This window comes from Strix aluco, chromosome 1 (assembly GCF_031877795.1).
Source record: "Strix aluco isolate bStrAlu1 chromosome 1, bStrAlu1.hap1, whole genome shotgun sequence".
Lineage (NCBI taxonomy): Eukaryota > Metazoa > Chordata > Aves > Strigiformes > Strigidae > Strix > Strix aluco.
In genome coordinates this window covers 100146564-100169475 of record NC_133931.1, presented here as the reverse complement: position 1 = coordinate 100169475, position 22912 = coordinate 100146564, and the positions used below count along the sequence as shown (strand labels likewise).

The 22912-nt window shown below is 37.6% G+C and overlaps 1 protein-coding gene across 1 annotated transcript; it reads left to right on the top strand.

Moving 5' to 3' along the window:
- The first annotated feature begins 89 nt into the window (after positions 1-89).
- On the top strand, positions 90-22177 carry DEK (DEK proto-oncogene). The gene is made up of 11 exons (XM_074829233.1): positions 90-272; positions 2126-2272; positions 4064-4165; positions 4712-4821; positions 8114-8208; positions 10950-11070; positions 12222-12404; positions 15386-15518; positions 17795-17943; positions 19251-19319; positions 20234-22177. Exons 2-11 carry the CDS (start codon positions 2137-2139, stop codon positions 20243-20245), a joined length of 1110 nt encoding a protein of 369 aa, XP_074685334.1. The 5' UTR covers positions 90-272; positions 2126-2136; the 3' UTR covers positions 20246-22177.
- The last annotated feature ends 735 nt before the right edge of the window (positions 22178-22912 follow it).

The following is a 22912-nucleotide window of genomic DNA, read 5'->3' as shown; positions in this document are numbered from 1 at the left end:
CGTCCGAGAACCCGCCATTTTGAAAACCTTGTTGATTCCGGCTGAGAGTGACCGGCCGCGGGACGCGGAGCGCGCGCCTCGGGGGGGGGGGGGGGGGGGGCGCAGTGTGTGTGCGTGTGTGTGTGTGTGTGTGTCACTGTGCGCCAGGGCGCCCGGCCCCGCCCCCTTCCCCCCCGCCCTCTCCCTCCTCCGGTAACTGCCGCCTCCAGCTGCCGCCGCTGCTGCCGCAGCCGCGCCCGAGGAAGGAGCCAGAAGCCGCGGCTGGAGCTGAGGTGGGTCCTGCCGCCATGGCCATAAGGGCAGCCGAGAGCGCACTCCCGCCTCTCCCACCTCGCCGCGGGCGGGGCGGCCCAGCGAGGCGGGGACGGGGGTGACGAGGGGAAAGGAAGCGGGGCCGCTGCCCCGCTGGGGGGACGCCGTGTGCTGGCAGCGGTTGGGGCCGACACCCCCCCCCCCCGCCCCGGCGCCGCGGGGGCTGCTGCCCGCCCAGGCCTCCGCGGGGCGCCGGACTGTGTTCTCCGCCCGAGAGGTTTCCTGGGCGCTGTGTCCCGCCCGGCGGCGAGAGTGGGGCGGAACGGTCTCGCTGCCTGCTGGTTCGGGAGGGGGATGGCACTCGCCGCTGCTCCCGGCCGCCCTTCTCCTTGGCCGCCGGCTCCTCTGGGCGGTCGCCGTCGCTTTCCCGGGCCTCCGGCTCGCAAGTCGGAAGGGGACAGGTGGCGAGTCCGTGTACGAAAAGTCCTGGAGGAAGGTGGGAGGTGCTGCTGTGCACGAGTGTCCTCGAGGCGGCTTGTGAGATACCCTCTCCCGGCCGAAAGTACCTCCGACTTTAATCTTCCTAAAGGCGTATCCAAGTACTCTTTTTCCCTAAGCAAGGGGTCCTCCGCACAGACCTGGTTGCTGAAAAGCTAAAAAGTCTTTAACTTTCCTATTCCCCTTCTGCTCCCGTTTGAAGGGGAAGGAAAGACAACTTGTAGTACTTCGCTTGCTTTTTCACTTGTGCGGACAAGCAAAATTCAGAGAGAAATACCGTAAAAAAGTTGGATTACTTTTATGTGTCAAACGAAAAGAGATTTTTTTTTTTTTCTCCTCACTGATTCAGCAAAGAGTAGTAAACTTCCTTTTTCCCCTTGCTGTTGGTAATATAATTCATGTTTTCTGTCATTTGGAGTGCTGCTGTTCTCTGGTACCTGCTAATATTGCACATAAGCAGATGATTTAATTGTTGTTTATTGAGTCTGACCTCTTGCAGATAATATTGGGTTTAATATCGGAAAAAGAAAATCGTGTTATTTTTTCCACAAGGGCTTGTACAACCGATGCTGTATTTTGTTCCGGATCTGTAAACAGGGAAGGATTTTGAAAGCTAGAAATTTTCTAAAATAAACAGATATGGTTATCTTCTTATGTTAGATAGCCATTTTCTGTCAGTAGGGAAATGGTACTCACCAAAGTGCGATATTTTAACTTTAAAGTTAACAAACCATTTCAAATGCTAAAAAAAGGCTCCATTTAAATGTGCTAAGTATGAAGCATTTATTCTTTTTTGTTGTAGATCTGCAGATTAAAACCAAAAGGCATTCTCAAGCCCTAAGATGTCAAAGCTATTTGAATTCTGAAAGCAGTGTTAATTTTTTTCCGAGTTGCTTGTAACTTTTATTTTTTATTTTTCTGTTCCCATTTCGTATCAAAATATGTAGTTTGTTTAACTTATTAGGAAACTTGTACCTGTAGCTTACCGTGATCAGAAATAACTATTCAGTTTATAATATGGTGCACTGCAATTGCGATATCTTAAAATATTACGGTTCTTAATAAATAACAGCATCAGCTGCTTTGAGTGGGTGTTTCAGAATGCTTCACAAAGCAAGCTTGAAGACTTGTGTGCAGAATTTACAACCTTTTAAACTGTTCTTAACCAGGCTAGTTGCAGAATGGATGGCAACTCCTCCTGAAAAATTGTGTGTATGCAGAATACTTTAGTGTCTTAAAGAATGTGAACAATCACAATATGAGTACTATTACATTACTTCTACTGTACAAGAAGATGTTTTTCAAAAGCAAGATTTCATGTATTTTTTATGTATAATGCTATATTGACGATGGTCTCCCTGACTGCTTTTTACAGGACCATACACCATGTCTTCTGTTGTTTCATCAAAAGAAGATACAATGTCATCTGAAAAAGCAGATGAGAAACAACCTGAAACTGAAAACAAAGCTGAGGAGAGTGATGAAGATGAAGAAGAGGAAGAAGAGGAGGAGGAAGAAAAGGGTACTTGTTTTTCCACTGAATAAGTTGTCCTTTAAAAAATGCCAAGCTTACTGAATGCAGTCTTCTGTGATCTCAACTAATTGTACAATTATTGTTTGGAAGATTCCATGGTATCTCTACCTCATGGGTCATAAATCACTTCCCAGTAGACTATAACAGGCAACACTAGAAACAGTGATGCTGATGTTCCTTGGGAGAGATTGAAGGAATTGCCAGCATCCTGGATTCCTACGCTAGGGCGTTGTTGTTGTTGTTACAAACTTTTAGATTACTATAAGAGGTAGCATCCTTTATAAAATTATTTGTGTAAAAATGCATATCCAAAAAAGAATCCTTTTTTGCCTGTAATGCTCTGAAGTGATCCATGTTTGCGGAAGAGAGAAACTTGAAAAATCTGTGCAGTAGCTTTGGAAACAATACAGATGTCTTTGCTTAATGACTGTGAATTAATTTATTGGGTACCAAAATTGAATTATATCAGAGGGGTTATATTCCATTTGACTAATTTGGCCAATAAAAGTTGCGGCGACATCATAGGATGAGCAAGCAAGGCAGATTTTGTGTTGTGGTGTGTAATTGAAGAGGGTAGTCAAGGAATACAAGCTGTGATAAAGGAACTACTATGTGAAAATGTTAATTTCCATCGTGAATGGCACCTGTTTTGCAAATGAAAGCATCTGTGGAAATAGAGCTGCCCTATGGCACAGTGATAACCAAGTCACTGATGGTCTTGGATTCTTAAGAGCTGAAGTTTGTCTTTAGGAAAGGTAGTAGAAAGAAAAGAGATTATGTCCTTTGGGAAACAAGAGAGTAGTAATAAGAATTAGATTTTTAGAAACGACTGTTATTTGTGTACACGCAAGTATGTTTTGCTCCGTTTTCAGCAGATACGTATCTGGTTTTGATTATGTTCATACAGATTTTGAAGCTGTTTTCCGATGTTAAAGCCAGGTTAGTGCGTCTGTTTAGCGTTAAGGATAGTTTGATTTGAGGTAAAGTATTTTACTATGAAATGTTTAGGTGAAGCTTTGGGTTTTTCTCCTGGCATGGTATCATTAAAGTAGTGGTGTCCAGTGTATACGTAGAACGATCTAAATGCATTCATCGCCAAGCAGTACCAGAATTACTGGGAATAGTATTCTTGTAGTATTTGTGACAGTCATATTGTGCCCTGCTGAGTGTCACACTGCGTAGCCCTGAGAGGTGTGGTACAGTCCCACTGTGCTTGTGCTTCTGCCTCTCCTGTTGAGATGTGTGAGCCCTCCAGTCCAGTAGTGGGAAGAGAAAGTGCCTGCAGGCATACTGGACTCTCCTTTTGCCCATCTGGTGGTAGTATTCTCCCCGAGAGAGCTAAAGTAGGCCTGTGCATGCAGGGCCTGTGGCATCCCAGAAGGAGACTATGCAAACAATGTCAGTTCTGTACCTCAGAAAGGCAGTGAAGGGAGAGAAGGATGGGTTTCTGAAAATACATAGTGCTGCAATCTCCATCATGGGGTGAAGTTCCCTTTAGGAAATGCCCTGTCTTGTCTTCAAGGTTAAGTTGGATACAGGATTGTGGTTAAGAACTAGAGACTCATCTAGATATATATATATATATATATATATATATATAGCTCCATAGAATCCCATTGATCTATTAGCCAAAGGTTTGAAAGTGTCATAGTACCTGGTTATATCATTACCCATTCTTGGTTTGCCACTTCAAAGATTCAGTATTGTATTGCCTGTCTCTACAGTCAAATCTGCTCACGTAATGAAGAATGTTGCATTTAAGGAAACTGTTTTTTGCAGAAAAGAGTCTCATTGTTGAAGGAAAAAGGGAGAAAAAGAAGGTAGACCGACTGACCATGCAAGTGTCCTCATTGCAAAAGGAACCTTTTACAATTACACCAGGTAAGCTTGTCCTCTCGCATAAGAATTGTGAGTGTTAGGTATGATAACATAACCTCTTAAAAGATCAAATTATTAATTTGTTGTAGATGAAACCTAGAGTCCTAGACATGTAGATGAACTAGATGTAGATGAACCTAGAGTCATGATCCATTTTAAAATAGTAAGGCTATTATAATTATATGCAAACCCTCTTTTATTCTGTAACATCAATTTAAGCCATAAAAGTTTTATATAATGCCTAAACTTACCTGAAATAGTGTCTTCAGTATCTAGCCACCACTAGCAAAGGCAGGAGCAGCTAGAATAAAAAGAAATGCCATGTTATTGTACCCTGGTCTAGGTAGTATAAGCAAGGAAGATAAAAAGACTGTCAGGATGCCTAACTGACAGGAAGAGGCCTGCTTAATGTTTGACCTATTATAATGGGTGATGCTATTCTGAAATAACTTCTTTGCTTTTTTAAAAAAAACAGTAGATATTTGAAGTTATGAACACATAGGTAAATATGAATGTGATGAATAGCATAATTGATTTTAACTGTTTCAGGAAAAGGACAAAAACTCTGTGAAATTGAAAGGATACAATTTTTTCTGAGTAAAAAGAAGACAGACGAACTTAGGAACCTGCACAAACTCCTCTACAACAGGCCAGGCACTGTAAGAATTTAAAAGTCAATCTTGTGTATTTGTTAGTTCTCATGCATAGTGAAAATGTTTGTAGTATAGTTTTTTACATTTGCACGTGTGGATCTACTTCTTAAGTGTCACTTATTATAAGCTACTTAGAAAATGAATATTGCAGAACCAGTGAAGCAAGCCCATAATTTTTCTAGCTCTTCTAAACTACTCTCCCTATAAAAATCCTATGGGAAGGTCTACTGAATTGCATCTGCTTGAATACAGGGCTTTTACAAATTTTTTAATGGGGGGAAGGGTGGTTTACCTTATGAGGATGACTTGGAAGTAATTTATGGTTCACATGCTAAAAGCTGCTGACCTGCGGATTATAGTCAAAATATCCATGTAGTTACTTTGTTCAACAACATGTAGTTAGTTACTTTGTTCAACATAGCTTTTTCTTAGTACTTCTGGTTTGTTTGAAACCTGTTTGTGGGTTTTAATACATTGCTACCTACCTAGTCATTTTCCCATTTAGTTTGCACAAAACAGTAGAAAATAAAACTACATTATATGTAAAATCTTAATAGTGATTTTTGTCACATTTATCTAAGTTAATTAAAATATTAGTTAAAAACTGATATGCTCACTTTTTTATTTAAGGATGAAACTTATAGTAACAAATCTTTCTTGGAGCCCTTTAGCGTGATTGTGCCTAAAATTTCAGAGTAAATATATGACCCATTTTCTCTGCTAATAGAGGTAAAATGGATGTAGAGAAATTAAGGCAGATTAAATTTTACTGTTTCAATACGCTTGCCGTAGTTACAGGAATTTGTTTTTAATCTCTTTGTGTATTTTAGAAACTTGAACGGCTAGCACAGAAACTAGGACCTGAACAGTGCTAGTACAGATGCATGCTAACTGTAATGTCTCAGACCACTGCTGCAAATGCGAGGCTTGTTTAAATGGCAAAGAAAGATCTGTTGCCTCAAGTATTCAGAGAAAGAACAGTATATATTCATTAAAACCTACTTCTGTGAATTATGCTATTTATTCAGTATGGCAATAAACCAGACCAGAGAATTTCTGACTCAGTGCCTACAGAGTTTTGCAAACTTTTAGATTGTCCTGCAGTAGAATTTAATTGTTTGATAGGAAAGGTACAATGGCAGAACCATGTAACTTTCTGAACTAACTGGCTTTACTGTGGAAGTCCTCAAACTGCATTCATTTACCCTTCATGAAACCAGTAACGCTTTTCTACTGTCTTTGGGTGGAGGTACTGGGATACCATTACCTCAGAGTCCATCTCTCCCATTTTAGACTGCAGATCTGAGACGTAACTGATTTTAGAGACTGTATTCTTTATTGATTATGCAACATGCTACTAAGAAACTTAACATCTCAATGATACTGTTATTAATAATTGATTTAGTAATAAATAATAATCTAATCAACTAATAGACACACAACTGTTTACAGTTTTATAATTATGTGCAAATGATATAATTGTAAATTGATACTTAACACTCCTAAATCATACTAATTAGACACAACTGCTGTTGAAATACAGCTCTCACCCTTCCCTCCCACACAACTTAATTGGTTGCAATTCCACCCTGCCTTTGCTCTGCCCTCGCACATCTAGTCTTCTGGACTGCTTGGAGAGCCCAGCTGGATTGCTGCAGTGTCCCAGTGGTTTGAGTCCAAATATATGGAGATATATTTATTTGCTTGCAAATATATCAGTATGGTTTAATCCAAAACTATATTTAATCAGAATTGTAAGGAACTCAGAATGCTGTTTAATATAGTGTAGATCAGATGTTGTTCTGTATGTGCTTTGGGTGATAACTAACACTTTCAATAAAACATACCAATACCATCTGCAGATTTTCTCGAGGTGCTGGACAGAGATAATTCTCTTTGGAAAAGGATCTTAGCTTTGTTAAAATTGTAAACTAATGGAGAAACACCAGGAACAAAATTTGTACAACTATTGAAAATGAGTTCAAATTATTCTTCATTAGTGTTAAAAAGATCTCAGAAGAATGAAAGATTTGGGGTTGTTTTTTAAATTACTTTTTGATAAAAGGAAATGGAGTGAAAACAAAGAATATATTTGGGATCTTGATGGGAACTATTTTCTCATTATAAGGGCTGTTGCAATGAAAATTCAACCCTATTCAGACTCCAGGTATAATGGTAGAAGTTGTGAATTGGGTGGTGTGTAAATGCGAAAATTGGTCATGCTAAACAAAAGGTTCAAAAGTACAGTCATGGTCCTGTGTCAGACTTTAGAAAAGGAAGTAAAGCAAATCTGCTTTAGCAGATTATATAGTAAAAACAAAATTCAGTATTCTATAACAAATTACATGGCATGAAGCATGCAACAGGCTTCATCTGATCATAGCTGTCCAAACCTGTAAATGGTCATGCAGTACATTCTAAATAAGTTTGAAATGGCAGGTGATTTTACCTAGTAAGTTATTAAAAGGAATTATAAGTACCGAGATCACAGGAATTTAATTGTAGTTTAGCTGTCATGAGATAAATACAGGCATAATCTGTTGTTGTGGTTTAAACCCAGCTGGCAGCCAAACACTATGCAGCTGCTCACTCACCCTCCCCCACCCTGGGAAATGAGGGAGAGTGGGTAGGGGTAAAAGTAAGGAGACTCGTAGGTTGAGATAAAAACAATTTAATAATTGAAGTAAAATAAAACTAACTTAATAATGATGATAACAGTAATAATAGAAAATACAAATGAGTAATGCACAATGCAAATGCTCACCACCTGCCAACCAATGCCCAGCCTGTTCCTGGCTAGTGATCCCAGGGAAGAGAGAATCCCAAAACTGCAATCCCAGAAGCGAGAGCCAGCTTCCCGCTCAACCCTCATCTATACACTGAGCACAATGTTGCATGATATGGAATATTCCATTGGCCAATTTAGGTCTGTTGCTCTGGCTGTGTTCCCTTCCAGCTTCTTGTGTCCCTGTGCACTAGCAGGACATGAGAAGTTGAAAAGTCCTCGATTTCTTAGCGGCAACTAAAAACATCCGTTCATTATCAATATTCTTCTTGTACCAAATCTCATAGTGAATCCAGAACACAGCACTATTCTAGCTACTAAGAAGGAAAAATTGTCCCTATCCCAGCTGAAACCAGGGTATCTATGTAGGTTTAACTTAAATGGTATAACTTTTTGTCCACAGAAAGCTAAAGGCTAGAATATGTTTTTCTTGTATGAAGAGTTAACAAATGTAATTGGATTAAATCTTTTAAAGTACTTGCAATGGAAAGTAATCTGTGTGTTCTGTTCTAGGTTGCTTCCCTAAAGAAGAATGTGGGTCAGTTCAGTGGGTTCCCATTTGAAAAAGGAAGTGACCAATACAAAAAGAAGGAAGAAATGTTAAAAAAGTAATGATCACTATTGCTACTTAACATAGCTTGATTTGTGCTATACACTTTCTATTTTCAAAATTTTACTTCAGATTAAATTTAAACTTTAAGTAGAGTGGTTGTTTTCTAGAGCTCTATGATCTGTTTTGAGCTTATTTTAATCACCCAAACTGGTCTCTTAAGACAACTTGAAATGTATTTTAAAAAGTTAAATTGTGAACATTTTATTCACAATTCCTAGAGTCTTGGCTTTAACTATTGCATGCTAACTAGCAGATTCTTCTGCCACGTGAGAGGAAAACATTATTTCCCCAGGGCAAGCATAGTGTGAATACATTGTGCTCTATTCATGGTGCAAACTTGCATCCTTCTGTGCCTCAAAACCTTCCTCCTTCAGAATCAAAGCCATTTCTGCTTATTGTGTATTAAACATACAGTCTTATTCCTAGAATTGCTGTAGCAACTAGTCTAATATTTTTTTTTACTGTCTCCCCACTTAAGCTCCTTCTCTGTTAACAGGAGAAGCTGCTGCAGCTTGGTTTTGACTGGACTGAAAGGGTTTAAAAATACCATTGCATATTTGTGCAGCTCATTGTAACAAATGAAAGAACTTGTAACTCCTACATGACTGATTCTAAATCATTTTTTTCAGTGTCAGTTTGTTGATAGTGGGAAGGCTTCCAGAATTTGAAACTTGCAAATCTTCCTTCCTCAAATATGCAGTTTTCCAGGAGTAGGGTTTGTCAAATACGTGTGAATCTACAAGACAAACTCTGTCTCAGGATGCAAGTTTTGACTGTTTCCCGCTGGTTTAATTGGATAGTGTTTCCCCTTATCTGCGAAAAGTCACAAAATTAAGTATTTTTGTACATTTTTTCATATTTTTCATATGAAAGAACTGCTGGTTAGGTTTTGTTACCCCTCAGTCCTCAGCAAATATTCTGAAAACTGTTTGCATTGTCACTCTTACTGAGCCCTGTGTGCTTGTGTTACTGTGGTAAATCTGCTGCTCTTCATAGCTATGTATGAAACACTGCTGATTAGATTATTAATTCTGACTATATGGTTGATTTCTGCCCACGCTGTACACTTGCATGCCATCATGTTTTAACAGTATTGAACAACATGAACAACAGACAAAACTTATTTTGCAGAATCTTGCTGTTGAGGTTATAAACTAAAAAGAATGAGGGTTGAGGTTGCTGTGTGGCTTAGAGTTCTTTGATTTTATAAGTCAAAACTAGTTGCTATGGCAGTTACTGACTCAAAACTTGTGTGCACTTGTTTATTCCACACTTGAACTGCTTTTTAATATTTAGTACGTTGTTTGCTGTTAACCTGCAGATGTACCTTTAAAGCGTTAAAAATATGAAAGGATTTGGGAGGTGATACTTATTCTTTGTATATATTAGTTCTAAGTTAAAATACGAGGACAAATGCCATGTGTAACACAAGTCATAAGGAATTTTATTTTTATTTATTTAGCAATAGAATCATAAAATAGAACCATAAAATCCTAAATTCGGTATCCAGGGTCCTGAAAGTCTGAAACAAACTTTGATGCTGTGCAGTTTTTAAATCTGTTAACAAGTTAAGTGGTTTTAACTCTATAGTAGTATTGTCTTTTAAAATGCAAGAGGCTGACTTGTGATTATGCAGGAATACCTTACAACTATTCAGTGTATCCCTAAAAGCTAAGCAGGAAGGCTTTCCACGTGTTAAGATCGCACAACGTTTTTTATAATCTCGTCTAGAAAAATGATTGCAAGATTTTACTTTATCATTAGAAGGATGGTGGGTGAACTGTACTTTGAGGCGGGGTGATGCACCAAACCAGTTAAGATTTCCTGTTTCCATGCCCATGGGAGAACAAAGTTGTTCTGTCCCCTAAAAGTCTGAATTTAAGGGGACAGTCTGAAATTAAATGCTACTTTAGAGAAGTTGTAGGCCATGGTGAAATAATTGCACCAACTTTTTAAATATACAGTGAAAAATAAGTTTCCTTTGACTTTGATTATTAGAAATAGCTATTACATTTGTGAAAAATGGTCAGACAGTGAAATCCACTTTTCAGGCAGCATTGTACAAAATAAGTGAAGAGGAAAACAAACATTTGAAGGGAGGTAACAGGTAGAATAAGAAGGGTTTTTACTTTTTTTTTAAAATCTCATTAAGCTTGCATTCTGATGTCATACCCTCACAGGATTTGACTTTTTTTTTTCCACTTTTTTCAATACCAGTGGGGCAATTGATCCAAGATCCTTTTGGAGTAAAGGGGGTGAATGTCAGAGTTTCTCTTAACCTTCTGTCTTTATCAGAGGTACTTCTATAAAGGGGTAAGGAACCAGAGAAAATAAAAGCCAACCCCCTACTCCCCTTAGAGTTCCAGTCTTTTACCCACTGTATTTGTTTTCCAAGATGGATTCTTTCCAGTGTGGTAAATTAGGAGAGATTCTGGGGAAGATTTTTTATTTAAAGTAAGATTTTATAATTTTTTTAATATATCCTAATTTACACACATGTGGATTTGGGAATTTTGTTTTACTTTGCTTTATGTAATATGGTGGTGGTTCTTTGCTTAACTATAGGTAAGACTGGAAGCATAGTTAAGTGTGTATATTCATGTCTGTTGTCAGGTTGCAGACACAAATAAGATAGCAACTTCTAGCAGTCAAATGTTGACTGATTGTTTAGGATGTCATACTGAATCTTTTTCTGGTGTTTTGTTGTGTGTTTTGGTTTTTTTTTTTTCTCTCCAGATTTAGAAATGCAATGTTGAAAAGTATCTGTGAAGTTCTCGACTTGGAAAGATCAGGTGTTAATAGTGAGCTGGTAACCAGAATCTTAAACTTCTTAATGCATCCAAAATCTTCAGGCAAGGTAAGATGCAGGTTGTTATGCTTGCTTTTATAGCTCTGTTCTGATGAAAAAATGCAGCTGTCTCTATTGCTTATTGTTTGCTTGTTACCAGTGTCGATACAATTACTGTTCTAACTTACTGAAGTAGCAATGGCTTCTTGAAAGAGAGTAGCTCTACTCCTGCAGGCATCCATAACAGGGTAAGGACTTGCATAGAAACCATATGCTTACATGTAAGTACACCTGTTATACACTGTTAGTACACAAAAGTTTGTGTGGTCAGCACATGAAACTAGGGATATCCATACCCAAATGCCATAAGTAGCTTCTGCTTTGTGGGTGAATGGAGGGGAATAGACATAATAAGTGAGCAGAAAAGAAAAAGAAAAAGTAGGAGGTGTCAGAGCAAGGAAATAAAACATGAAAGGACAGCAGAATAAGCTGTCAGATGTTATCTGGGTATGCTACAAGTTGGCAAGTGTATGCTATCACATTTGGTCGTCACAAAATGGAATTTGTTGCAATACTAGGAAAACTTGCTTTAACTAGTATGCGCTAGTGTATTAGATTCAGTGCCAAGACTGCTAAACTAGGTTATTAATCTTCTTGGACTTTTAGTTTTTAATCTAAAAGCAATACTTAAATGTTGCTCAGGAAATTAAATTTATTCCCAGCAAACACTGGTAAGTGATATGAACAAGGAGTCTGCATGCTGTCTTAGGGACACTGGTACTGAGTGACAATAGAAGGCAGTTTTGCGTAAGACATGACAGAATTCCTGTCTTTAAGTCTTCTGAGGAGTTGTCAGCTAATTTGTTACCAGAATAAAAAACTTGCTTTCATGGGTTGGGAGGGTGTAAGTAAGTTCATTCTTTCTTGCTTCCCTTCCCTAATCCTCAAGCTTTGAAGATTTGTTTGGTTAGTGGACTGGAAGGGGTGCTTAGCTTAGAACTGAAATTTCATTTTGCTCAACTCCATCTCTGTAATAAATTTCTGCTTACTGCAAAATGTTACGGCTTAAGCATAGTACATAAAATAGCCCTAGGTTTTGTTATCAAGACTTAGAGACCTCTATATTTGTTTACAGTTCTTTCATGTGATTTGAAGGTATTTATATTTTTAAAATTCACTTTTGTATTTCTACTTGGATTACACACATCCCTGTCTCTCAGCCATTGCCAAAGTCCAAAAAAACACCAAGCAAAGGTGGCAAAAAAGAACGCAGTAGCACTGGAACAACAAGAAAAGCAAAACGCACTAAGTGCCCAGAGATCTTGTCAGATGAATCCAGTAGTGAAGAAGATGAAAAGAAGGAAAAGGATGACTCTTCAGAAGAAAAAGAAAGTGAAGATGAGGTAATGAGGTTTTTTTACTTGTTTTTCAACATAGTGCTAAAAACATTTGTCTGCAATTTGTCATTATGTGGTTGTTATCAATTGGTAGTTCTTGGAACACAGAGTTGGGGGGTAAGTGATGTTTAACTGAATGAATGGTTTGAAAGGAAAGGGAACACATCTGCAATTTATAAGAGATTTTCATAATTTCTTAGTGCATTAAAGTTAGAGAATCAACAAGATAGAAGGCAAAGGTTCTGATTCTTGGATGTATATATGCACCTTAAAGCCATTTGCTGTATGTCATTTTGGGGCAGTCAGGATTTCAAACATAATTGCATTTCTTGTATCATCTTGTGTTGACTTTATTGTAATTTCATAAAAATTCCCAATATTTGTCTTTTTTTTTTTTTTCTGTGTAGGGTTTGATTGGATACCTAGGACTTAACTTTGAATTCAGGAGAGGTCCCTGACCTACCTGGCTGCATTGTTTTGGATCTTGATTCCATATTTCTCCTGGTTTTTATGTCCTAACCTCTCTTTTAGGGTTCTGTGTCATGGATGGCAAAGATAATGTGAGCAACATAGTAAGCAGCCTTACAAAGATCCCTGCAATCGCTGAAGTGTTCTCATCTCGCTGTATTTTCTGTTCTCTGTTTTCTTTGAAGCTTCTTTTAACCTTGCATAGTAGGAGAGAGATGAACTTTTTACTTAAATAGAAAATACCTTTCCCTGTGCATTCCCTTTCAGCCCTGTACTTAGTCACAGAATAGACACACCACGTGGAGGGTCAGTACAAGTGTACAGCTGATTTGTGCACAAAAGTGTACAGTGATTTGTCCATATGCCTGAAGCCTGGGAAAAAGAAATGCAAAGGAGCTGCAGGCTCCATCTTATCCTATATTTTGATTTAGATGGGACTGCCTTTTTTGCCTTAATCAAAGCCCTGCAACAAACAGCAATTAGTTGACTGTTGGTGTCCAAGGAAATTCTTTATGTAAGCGATGGAACCTTTGGCTGTAACGTAAGACCATTATTTACTTGGGTTATGTTCTGTCTATTGCAGTGGAAGTGTGACAGGCTGTTAAGTAAATAGTCTGAGCTATAGAAAATAGTAACAAAAATCTTTTGTTGAAAGGCCAATTTAGGTAACTTTAGCAGTTTGTCTCATCACTGTCATTTTGATAGGTGTTGGTTTTAATTTTAAAAGGTGATTCAAGGAAATTCCCTATGCCTTCATGAAACAAACTTAATTCTTAGGTTGCCTTTTCTCTTTCCCCATAAATGGCAAATTGAAAGAGGGCTGAAATACTAAAAGTTAATTTTGTATTTGTTCATCTCTTCAGCAAAACAAAGGAATATTGCTTTCAGAGGCAGGAGTTGTCTTTTAGAAAATTTTTCAAGAACTCAGTTGTTTAAAAAACAAACAAAAACTCCAACCAAAACAAAACCCCCAAACAAACAAACATACCTCCCAGTAAACCCTGTTGATCTAACTGGATCTTCTTTGCCTTCTTTCAGAAGGTAGGTGTTAGGTATGTCTGCCAGGCAGAAGCTGAGTAGACTGAAGTCTTTGGAAACGGAAGTTGACTTGCATGGAGTAAAAACCTAATTGTTACAAAAACACTAGTATGTCAAATTAGTTTGAATATTAGGAAATGGGAAATGTCTGTGTTTGTAGAGCTTTAAGATTGCAGCAATTAAAAAAAAAAGTTAGGTTTATGACACCCTTTAACATGCTACAGGTGGAAGGATGTAGGCAGCACATCTGCTCTGCTGCCCCAACTCCACTGGAATCTTAGGTGTGGAGTGGCTGGAGTAGATTGTCCTCAGAGTTGCATGTCTCTCTTGACTGCAACTCTCTCTTTAAATGCAATCAAACAAAAAAATCTTAGTTACTTAGAAGCAAAAGATACCTGAAATGTGAGTGCCAGGTTTAACTTCTGACTTTGTAGCTGGTGATGGAGTTTTAGCAGAACCTCAAAAGCTGAGAAGTTAAACTACAAACATTTATTTAGAAATGGGGTGATCCTTGAGTGTATTTTCTGAATTTCAACAGTGAAAGCTTTTATCCTTCATTTAACACCGTAGAACAAATACAACTATAACTGAGCAGCCCAATATAAATAAATATAATCTGGTTTATTAAATACTAGTTTCATGAGTTGTACCGGGTACTAATGGGGGAAGCAGTTAAAAGTTATATGAAGTAATCTCAATTGTTTTGATGTGGTAGTTTGCTCAGTTGACTACACTGCCATTTTAAATATAAATTAGAATTACAAATTTAGTAACTACTGTTAATTTGTTTTGTTTCATGATGTTCTTTGTCTGAAGTATAGTTTATTTCTGGTTAATGTTCCGTGTTTGTTTCTGTCAAGAAAGTTTTCAGCCTTGTCAGAAGTACTCTCTAAAGATTTTTGTGTTAAGCACACATTTGATTTTTGCCAAAAATGCAGTGCGCTGATGCGTGTGTACTATATGTATTTATGTTCCAAATTTCTTCTGTTGATGTTAATGCAATAATTTTTGGGGGTTATTGTAATTAGTCACAATAATTGTCCAAATTATGGATTAGCTAATGTAGTAGTGTAGAAAACTATCTGCATGTAGTTTTAGAGACCTATAGCATCTAGAAGTAATTGAATACAACATACCATGTCCTTTTTTTAAAGGAACATCTTTAAAGTTATTTTACAAGATAATTATAAGTAATTAGGAATAGAAAGTTGTAGCACAACCAAACTACTAGTACCATCAAAAAACTCTAGCTGTTTTAGCTTAAGAGTCCATGTAGAAGGACAATGTGAAATTTAAAAGGAATACTCTTTGTGGACATACTCCCCCTATGGTATAGAGGTACAAACTGCTAGTAAAATATAGTAATTAAACTTGCTGATTTAGTTCTTACTGACAGAAAGGATAATTTCCATTGTGGAAAAGAGGTATGGATTGTTTGGGTAGAAACCATAATTTTAATCTTCTGTTTTTCTTCTTTATAGCCCCCTAGAAAAGCATCTAAAAGAGAAAAATCTAGAAAGATGACTTCCAAAGCCAAGAAAGCTGTGAAGGGTGCAAATGTCAAGAAGGCAGATAGCAGCACTACTAAAAAAAATCAGAACAGTTCTAGAAAAGGTAAGCGCTTTAAATCTTTCATCCTACATTGTCTTGTAGCTTAACTGGCATGCTTATTAGAAAGAAAGCTTTAGTACCGAATTGTGAAAGAAAACGGATTTGGTGAATTTTTGGGTTTGCTACTTGATGTTTCTTTCCTTGCAACAGTAATTAAAAAAAAAAAATCCTGATTTGGGTATACTTTATGTAATTTCTGTTGTGTACATATATACTTTTTATTTGCATATAAACTAAAAGTGTCAACCTAGTTTTCCATTCTGCTGGAAGAATGTTAGCAAAATTCTGTTGGTGCCTTTTTATAGTGACTTCATGTGAATCTTACAATTGATTTGGTAGTATATATCCTACTATGTATGTCTTGCTCAGCAGTTTGATTTTTGTTAACATAAATATGGGTTCTGCATGCATCCTGTTGCTATTGGGTTTCTCATATCTGACAACGTGCATAGAAGATATACATACATTGAGTTTCTTAATATCTATGTAAAGATTGCGGCAGTGCAGGTGGGGACAGACTAGTTTCTTTCTAAGCAGCTTTGCAGAGAAGGAACTGGGTAGGGCAGATGGTTCTTGCAGACAACGAGCTGAACCCAGTTCAGCAGTGTGCCGTTGTGATAAGGAACACTGACAGCACCCTGGGCTGTTCAGCAAGTGTGTAGCCAGCAGCTGGAGGGAGGGAGGTGGTTATTATCCCCTATTCAGCACTTGTGAGCCTGCCTCGGCCGTGCTGTGTCCAGCTTTGGGCTCCCTGGTGCAAGGTGGGCATGGACACACTGGAGTGAGTCCAGGGGAGGGTCACCAAGACAGCTGGGGGCTGGAGCCCACCATGTAGGAGGGGAGGCAGAGCGAGCTGGGCTTGTTCAGCCTGAGGAAGAGATGGACAAAGGGGGTTCATACTGCAGTCTGCAACTACCAAATGGGAGAGTATGGGGAGGGTAGCACCAGGCTCTGCTTGGAGGTGCACAGCGAGAGGAGGGGAGTGACAGACACAAGCTGCCACCAGGGAAATGAGTTACATGTTTAGGGGAAGAAAAGCTTCACCATGAGGGTGGTCTCACAGAAAGGGAGCCTGGAGCAGTTGTGGAATCCCCATTGCTGGAGATGTTCAGAGCTCAACCTGGCAGGTCCCTGAGCCACCAGCTCCATGTTGGCCCTGTTCCGAGTAGCAGCTTAAACCAAGTATTTCCAGAGGTCCCTTCTCACCAGAAATTCTCTGGCTCTCTGAAGTAATAGCCATATCTCTGTCACAACTGTAGTATGAGTTATTAATGCAGCATATATCCATACTGCAAACAGTTCATTTAATGCCTGCATTGGCATATGTATACTATAGCACAAACATCAGTTCAGATTAATTGCTCTGCTTGTCAGCATATTAAGGAAAGGAATGGTTAAACTCTTAGGCTATGCTGAACTTCTGTCGTAGCTTTACTTCTCAGCAAACTGGCCTGTGCTAAACTCGATGTATTTTCAGATTGGCTGCTGGCAGTATTCATGTAGCTAACTCTGTGGATGTTTTATTTTGTCATCAACATATGCAACATTTATTTTTTTATATATATTTTTTGCATATAGGTTATGTAATATTTTCATAATTTCTTCTTTACTCCTTCTGCATTTCTGTTTTGAGTGTATGTTCGCAGTGCAAAAATCAATGTCAAGTAGGTCTTTCTGTAAGCTCATTATCTAGATTGTTTGGCATCTGCTCTGAATTGTGTCTTGTTGGCAGTAGAGGAACTGAGTAGATGTTGGAGTCGTTCAGTCTAATTTTTTTGCTGCTGGAAAAGATTGTAGGAGTGTCCTGTGCCTCTTAACTTCCTTTATGATTCTCTTCATTTGTTGTCATGGTGTTTCTGATAACATGTTTAGTAATGCAGCATTGCAAAATTTCAGGATTCTAGTGTGCAGTGCTACTGGCGGGCGGGGGGGGTGTGGTGGAATCCAAACTCCTTTTTAAAGCAAATAAGTACTTTTTTTAGGACCATAATACCTCAACTTAGAATTCTTGTAATAAAACTTTTTGTAGTTTGATAGATTAATCTGTCCCATACTTTCTAGAGTACATATTGATTTGTAAACTGATAGCTCATCAACACTGATGCGGATTCATAAATAAATGTAGTACTGATAGCATTAGCTTTGTTTCTAAATACAAGGTCTGGCAAGATGTCTGTTATCAGATGTTTGGGGAAAGTTCTAATGGCTTCTGTTTTGGAGGAAGAAAGCAGACAAATAGAAAATCTTTCATTACAATTCAAATTATTCTTCATATTTAGAAAGTGAGTCCGAGGATAGCTCAGATGATGAACCCTTAATTAAAAAGCTGAAGAAACCACCCACAGATGAAGAACTTAAGGAAACAGTCAAGAACTTGTTGGCCAATGCAAACTTGGAGGAGGTCACAATGAAACAAATTTGCAAGGAGGTAAGCAAATATGAGTTTTGCAATCTCTCTTTAGGCAGTGGGTTGTCTGTGAACTGACTTTTGTCATCATTTCAGAATGGAGGCTTGCACTGTGCACACTGCTTCAGAAACAAAGTAGTTTTGCATTGATTTATTTACTTGCTAACAGCTATAACAAGAAGAGCTTTAATCTTAAAATATGCAACACTGATATCTGACACTAGAAAGGAAATCTCCAGAGAAGAATTAGCTACATGGAAAGTAGCAGTATTACCTCCAAAACAACTGCCATGTATTACAGTGAAAATATTTGAGGTGTTGAGATGGTGCAGCAGCTTGCTGCTGTCTAAAGGGGAGGGGCTGTGTCCTGCTCTCTGTACATTTCTCCTGCTCACCTTGCTCTCATTCTTCATATGTTCTCTTTATGAGTCCATTCAACTCTCATCTATCAGCAAAAAATGAATAGTTCTCAGCTGAGTTAGTGAGTTGAATCAGTTCAGCAAGGAAGCCATTAATTGTCAGGACAGGTGCCAGGAAGGGACCACGTGGTCAGAAAAGGGAAAGGTGAGGAAAAACAACTGAAATACAGACAATGCTGTTACCATAACATTTTCTACAGTCAGTTATTTCACATGTTTGTTTTCCTGGTACTTTCAAGAAGTTGTCTTGAGAAAATTAAACTAGAAGTCATTCCTATGAGGAAATCGTATGTTTATATTTTGTACAAACCTTTTGTCATCTTTATAGTCATTCTAGAAGTCTGAAATTTGGAATACTGAAATAAAATATTCTTGCATTGGTTGTTAGTGTTGGCATCTTTTTTTTTTATTTGGCTGGTCCTCTCCCACCCACTTAACAATAGTTGTAGAACAACAATTCAGATATGTTTACTTTTCTATTAGGATCAGAATTTTACTTATTACTGAAAGATAAATAAGGCTTGGGATTTGGTATTTGTTTAGCTTCCTACACAAATGCAGGGGTATCTGACTACTTAGAGCATGTAAGACAAAGATTGGAGAATTCTTGTTTGCCTGACATGGCAAGCTAGGAGTTCCAATTTGTTGATGTGAAAAATTATAGTACCAATGTTTAGTCAGTGACCAAACAACAACAAAGTATTTAAATATTTATGTTGTCAAAATAAGGACAGGAAAATAAGCTTGTCACTTTCCATAATAAACAGAGGGCATGTTGGCAGTTGTAATACTAGAAGTACCACACAAATTTTTGCCCTAATTTCATTTAAGCTTCTTCTATTCATACAGTACATTGAATGAAAGTAATTTGAGGTTTGTTTTGTGTTTGTTTTTTTTAACTTTTTTTAGGTGTATGAAAAATATCCTAGTTATGATTTATCTGACAGGAAAGACTTCATTAAAAAAACAGTGAAAGAGGTAAAGACTTTATCATTTAGAAAACATTCTGGGTTGGGTTTTTGTTGTTTCTTCAGCCTATTAGAAAGTGGCATGGCATCCTGTTACACTAGTATTAATAGCCTCCTGTATAGTATTGGAAGTTTAGTGCTCTGATATTTATTTTCTTTTGTATCCCTCTTTCAAAAATAATTGTTCAGACTTTATTGTCTTAGCATGCCACTACTACTCTTGTGAATTACTTTGGTAAGCAGAACTAAAGTTAAAGCCATCATCATTTTTAATGACTCTTACTCTCTGAAAGCTATGCATTTGCTTTAAATAACAGTCTTGGCTGCAAGGTGCACTATAATTGATGCACTGACCACATACATTCATAGGTAACAATGCATGAAGGTTGTATAAGCTCTGCGGACCTGCAAGCTCTGACCATGAGAGAAGGCAAAAGAGGATAATGATAGCTCACTTTTCTCTCTATGTGCTCCTGGTAGCACAGTTACAATGTTGCCTTTGAGTGTGCCGCACTGAAGATTAGGCCTGATCTAATGTACTCATGACAAAGCGTTTATTGTTCAGTTTGTGGTCGGTAATTTGTAAAAAAAAATTCAAGTTCAATTACTTTTGCCCCAAAACTAAAAATGGTACTAGAGAAGTGAGGTTCACTTAGTGGAGTTAAAGTAACTTTTCTTTCCCTTGTGGCTTCATTTGCAGATGTTGATATATGGCTATCTAGAAATTGTTCTGCTTATGTGCTTTGCATACATGTGCCACTATCAGCAAAGGCACAAGAGAGCAATTTGTCTGCTGTAGGGATGTTCTTGTTTTTTTGTGATAGCAAAAGTAGAGTGTATTTTCTTGATAGTCTGACGCAAAAGGAGAGGCTGTATGTAATTGGACTGAAAGAAAGAAGAAAACTAATACACTTTTCTTTTCAGTTGATTTCATGATCTGATTTGACTGTGGGAAATGAAGATTCCTGATTTTATGTTCCCATGGATTTGAAGATCTGATAGGCACCAGCAAAAGGAATGTGTCTTACCCTTGTGGCATTTAGTCAGAGCTGATTCTGCTGATCTAATGTTAAGAGTGTTGATGTAAATTGCTTTGTGTATCTTTTAAAAAACAAACAAAAAAAACCACAACAAAAAAAACCCCAAAAAACCACCAAACAAAACTGCATTTGATGCAGTTTAGTTGAACATACTTAAGTTTCATGCATGGCAATAAATGTTCCCTTTTTTATAGTTTTTGTACATTTTGAATTGCTTTGTACAACTAGATTTATTAGAACCATCATAGCTCTTTAGTGTGGATTACTAGCTTGCAGGAGACTTTAAAATCAAGTAAGATGAAAGCTGCTTATCTGCACATATACATGCAGAGACTGGAATATTGCAGTGTTGGTTATAAAGATATTTTGAATACATATCCATTCTGAAAATAACAAGAGTTAGTCACATGGTAATGTCTTTTATATTCTGATACATTCTACAGATGCAGAATTATTCTAAATCTAGATTACTGTCTTGCATGTGTAGGCACTGAGAGAACTGTCAAAAGCATGGTAACTAATTGGCATATAGATGTTATTTTTGTACTTTGAAAGGCTTTCTGTTGTGTATATAAAGTTATTTCAGATTTCTTTTGTGCAAATCAGTTTTTTAATCTTGTTATTTTAGGATTTATGACATGAAATGTCAGTGTTGAGCAGTGAGGCTGTGATGAAAAGTGGTATGCAGAAGTTTCATGAAACTACAAATAAGTTGAGGTTTTATGATGTTTGTCCTATGTTACCTTGTACAGAAACTAAACTGTAGTTTTATACTTAAGCTTTTCAGCGTTTAACTTTGTACAAAAGACTACAGATACATTTGTTTCAATGGCTTGACATAGTAAATAAAATCCCTCCAAAGGCTATAGGAAAATCTCTAAAGTTGACTTTGCAAAAAATCTTTTACGTTAGTGTCTTGACTTGATGGCTTAGCATCTCAGGAGTGGGTATCCAAGACATACAGCTGGGAGGCTCGATAGCTTTGGAAACCCACGGTGGAGCTTCTGAATCGGGCAGCACTGATGTATGTGGTTAAGCTCCCTTCTGTAGGGGAAAGCTGTTCTGAACCTGAGCCTTGGTGCCTCAACATGGACAATGGTACTTTTAAGCCTGCAGTCTTGAACTTTGGCCCACAGCTTTTCAGATCAAAGTGAAGTCTTCACATAAATTGCTGTTGTTTAGGTTTCTGTTCTTCATACACCTTGTTGCTAATATGGGAAGTCCTACACTTAAAATCATTAAACTAATAGTTGCCAATGTGGGCTGCCATTAATGCCGTAAGCACAGTGTTCTTCTGACTGTAATATTGCTGGAAAGACAAAGCATATTTTTTGAATTTTATTATTGTACAGTTGAGAAATAAGGGTTCATAAATGATCTAAATTCTGAAAATGTTCAGCCAGTTAGACTATTAATCTTCACATACTTCTTGAATTTCTTTACATGTAATCATTTATAATAAGGCTGAATGTAATGGGGGGCTTTTATATTCAATAAATGTCTTTCACAAAAATGTAAATCAATTTTGATGATCTAACATTTGCTTAAATGTATAGTAAAAAAAAAAATCTATACAGAAACAAGGTTGTTGTCTTTATCTCATCAGGTAGAAACTATTCAAGCCTGATTCAGCAGGCTTCTCTACTTTAAAGATACTATTGCTGAAATGTATGTCCTTGTACCAGGATAAGATTTTATATCTTCTGTGAGGTTGGTTTGGTTTTGTTTTGTTGTTTGGTTTTTTTCTGAACTATGTTAGTATAAAGAACACTTTTTAATTAGCAATTAAAAACATCAAAAGTTTTTAAGTCCTGCTTAAAAGCAGAAAGTTACTTGTGTCAAGTTTTTTGGTGGTTTTGGATGGATTTTCTACAAATACTTGAACTGCCTTGTGATTTTTATGTAAATATACCATTCAGTTTTAATTATGTGGGTCAGGAAGTGTTGAGTGATTCCCAAATATAAACATTTTATATAGTGTAAATTCTAATGAAAACTTACAAAAGCATTACTTGCCACGTTGGAATTGCACAGATGGATGGAAATGAACTCAGCATCCTTAAAATACTTTGTTTAAATCTCTTAACTACAACTCAGTGTAGTCCTCAACAGAGAAGAATGTCTGAGCTGTTTTCCTGCTAATCCATACCAGTCTGGCTGCAGCTGATACAAGATTCCGGTCCTTTCTACAACTGGGGGAAAGGCTGCAAGACAATACAAAAAGGTAAATAAAATGTCCTGCTTTTCCTGATGCTATTGGATTAAAAACATAGCTGATCAGGGTTCTAAATCCTGTACAGACATGCTCATAAAACCCAGGAACTGGCTAATTGGATAAAAGGTAACTGAATAAAGTGTTCAGGTATATACCTTCCAGATGCTTAAGATTGTCCTGACCATTGTATTCTAGAAAAATAGACCTCACATCTTGATTTGATTGTTTACCGCATAATTCCTACAGTCCAGTGTATTGGTTCCTCTGTTTAGTTAAGTCTTTAGTATTCAGTATTTTGGTCAATGACCTTGCAAAACCATACAAATTAACTTGAATGGCTTGCTTATA

Excerpts from the sequence above, each read along its gene's own strand:
- DEK (XM_074829233.1), top strand. The coding sequence starts at position 2,137 with ATGTCTTCTGTTGTTTCATCAAAAGAAGATACAATGTCATCTGAAAAA. Across the intron at positions 2,273-4,063 it reads AGAGGAGGAGGAAGAAAAGG|AAAAGAGTCTCATTGTTGAA; the intron begins GTACTTGTTTTT and ends TGTTTTTTGCAG. Across the intron at positions 15,519-17,794 it reads TCAGAACAGTTCTAGAAAAG|AAAGTGAGTCCGAGGATAGC; the intron begins GTAAGCGCTTTA and ends CTTCATATTTAG.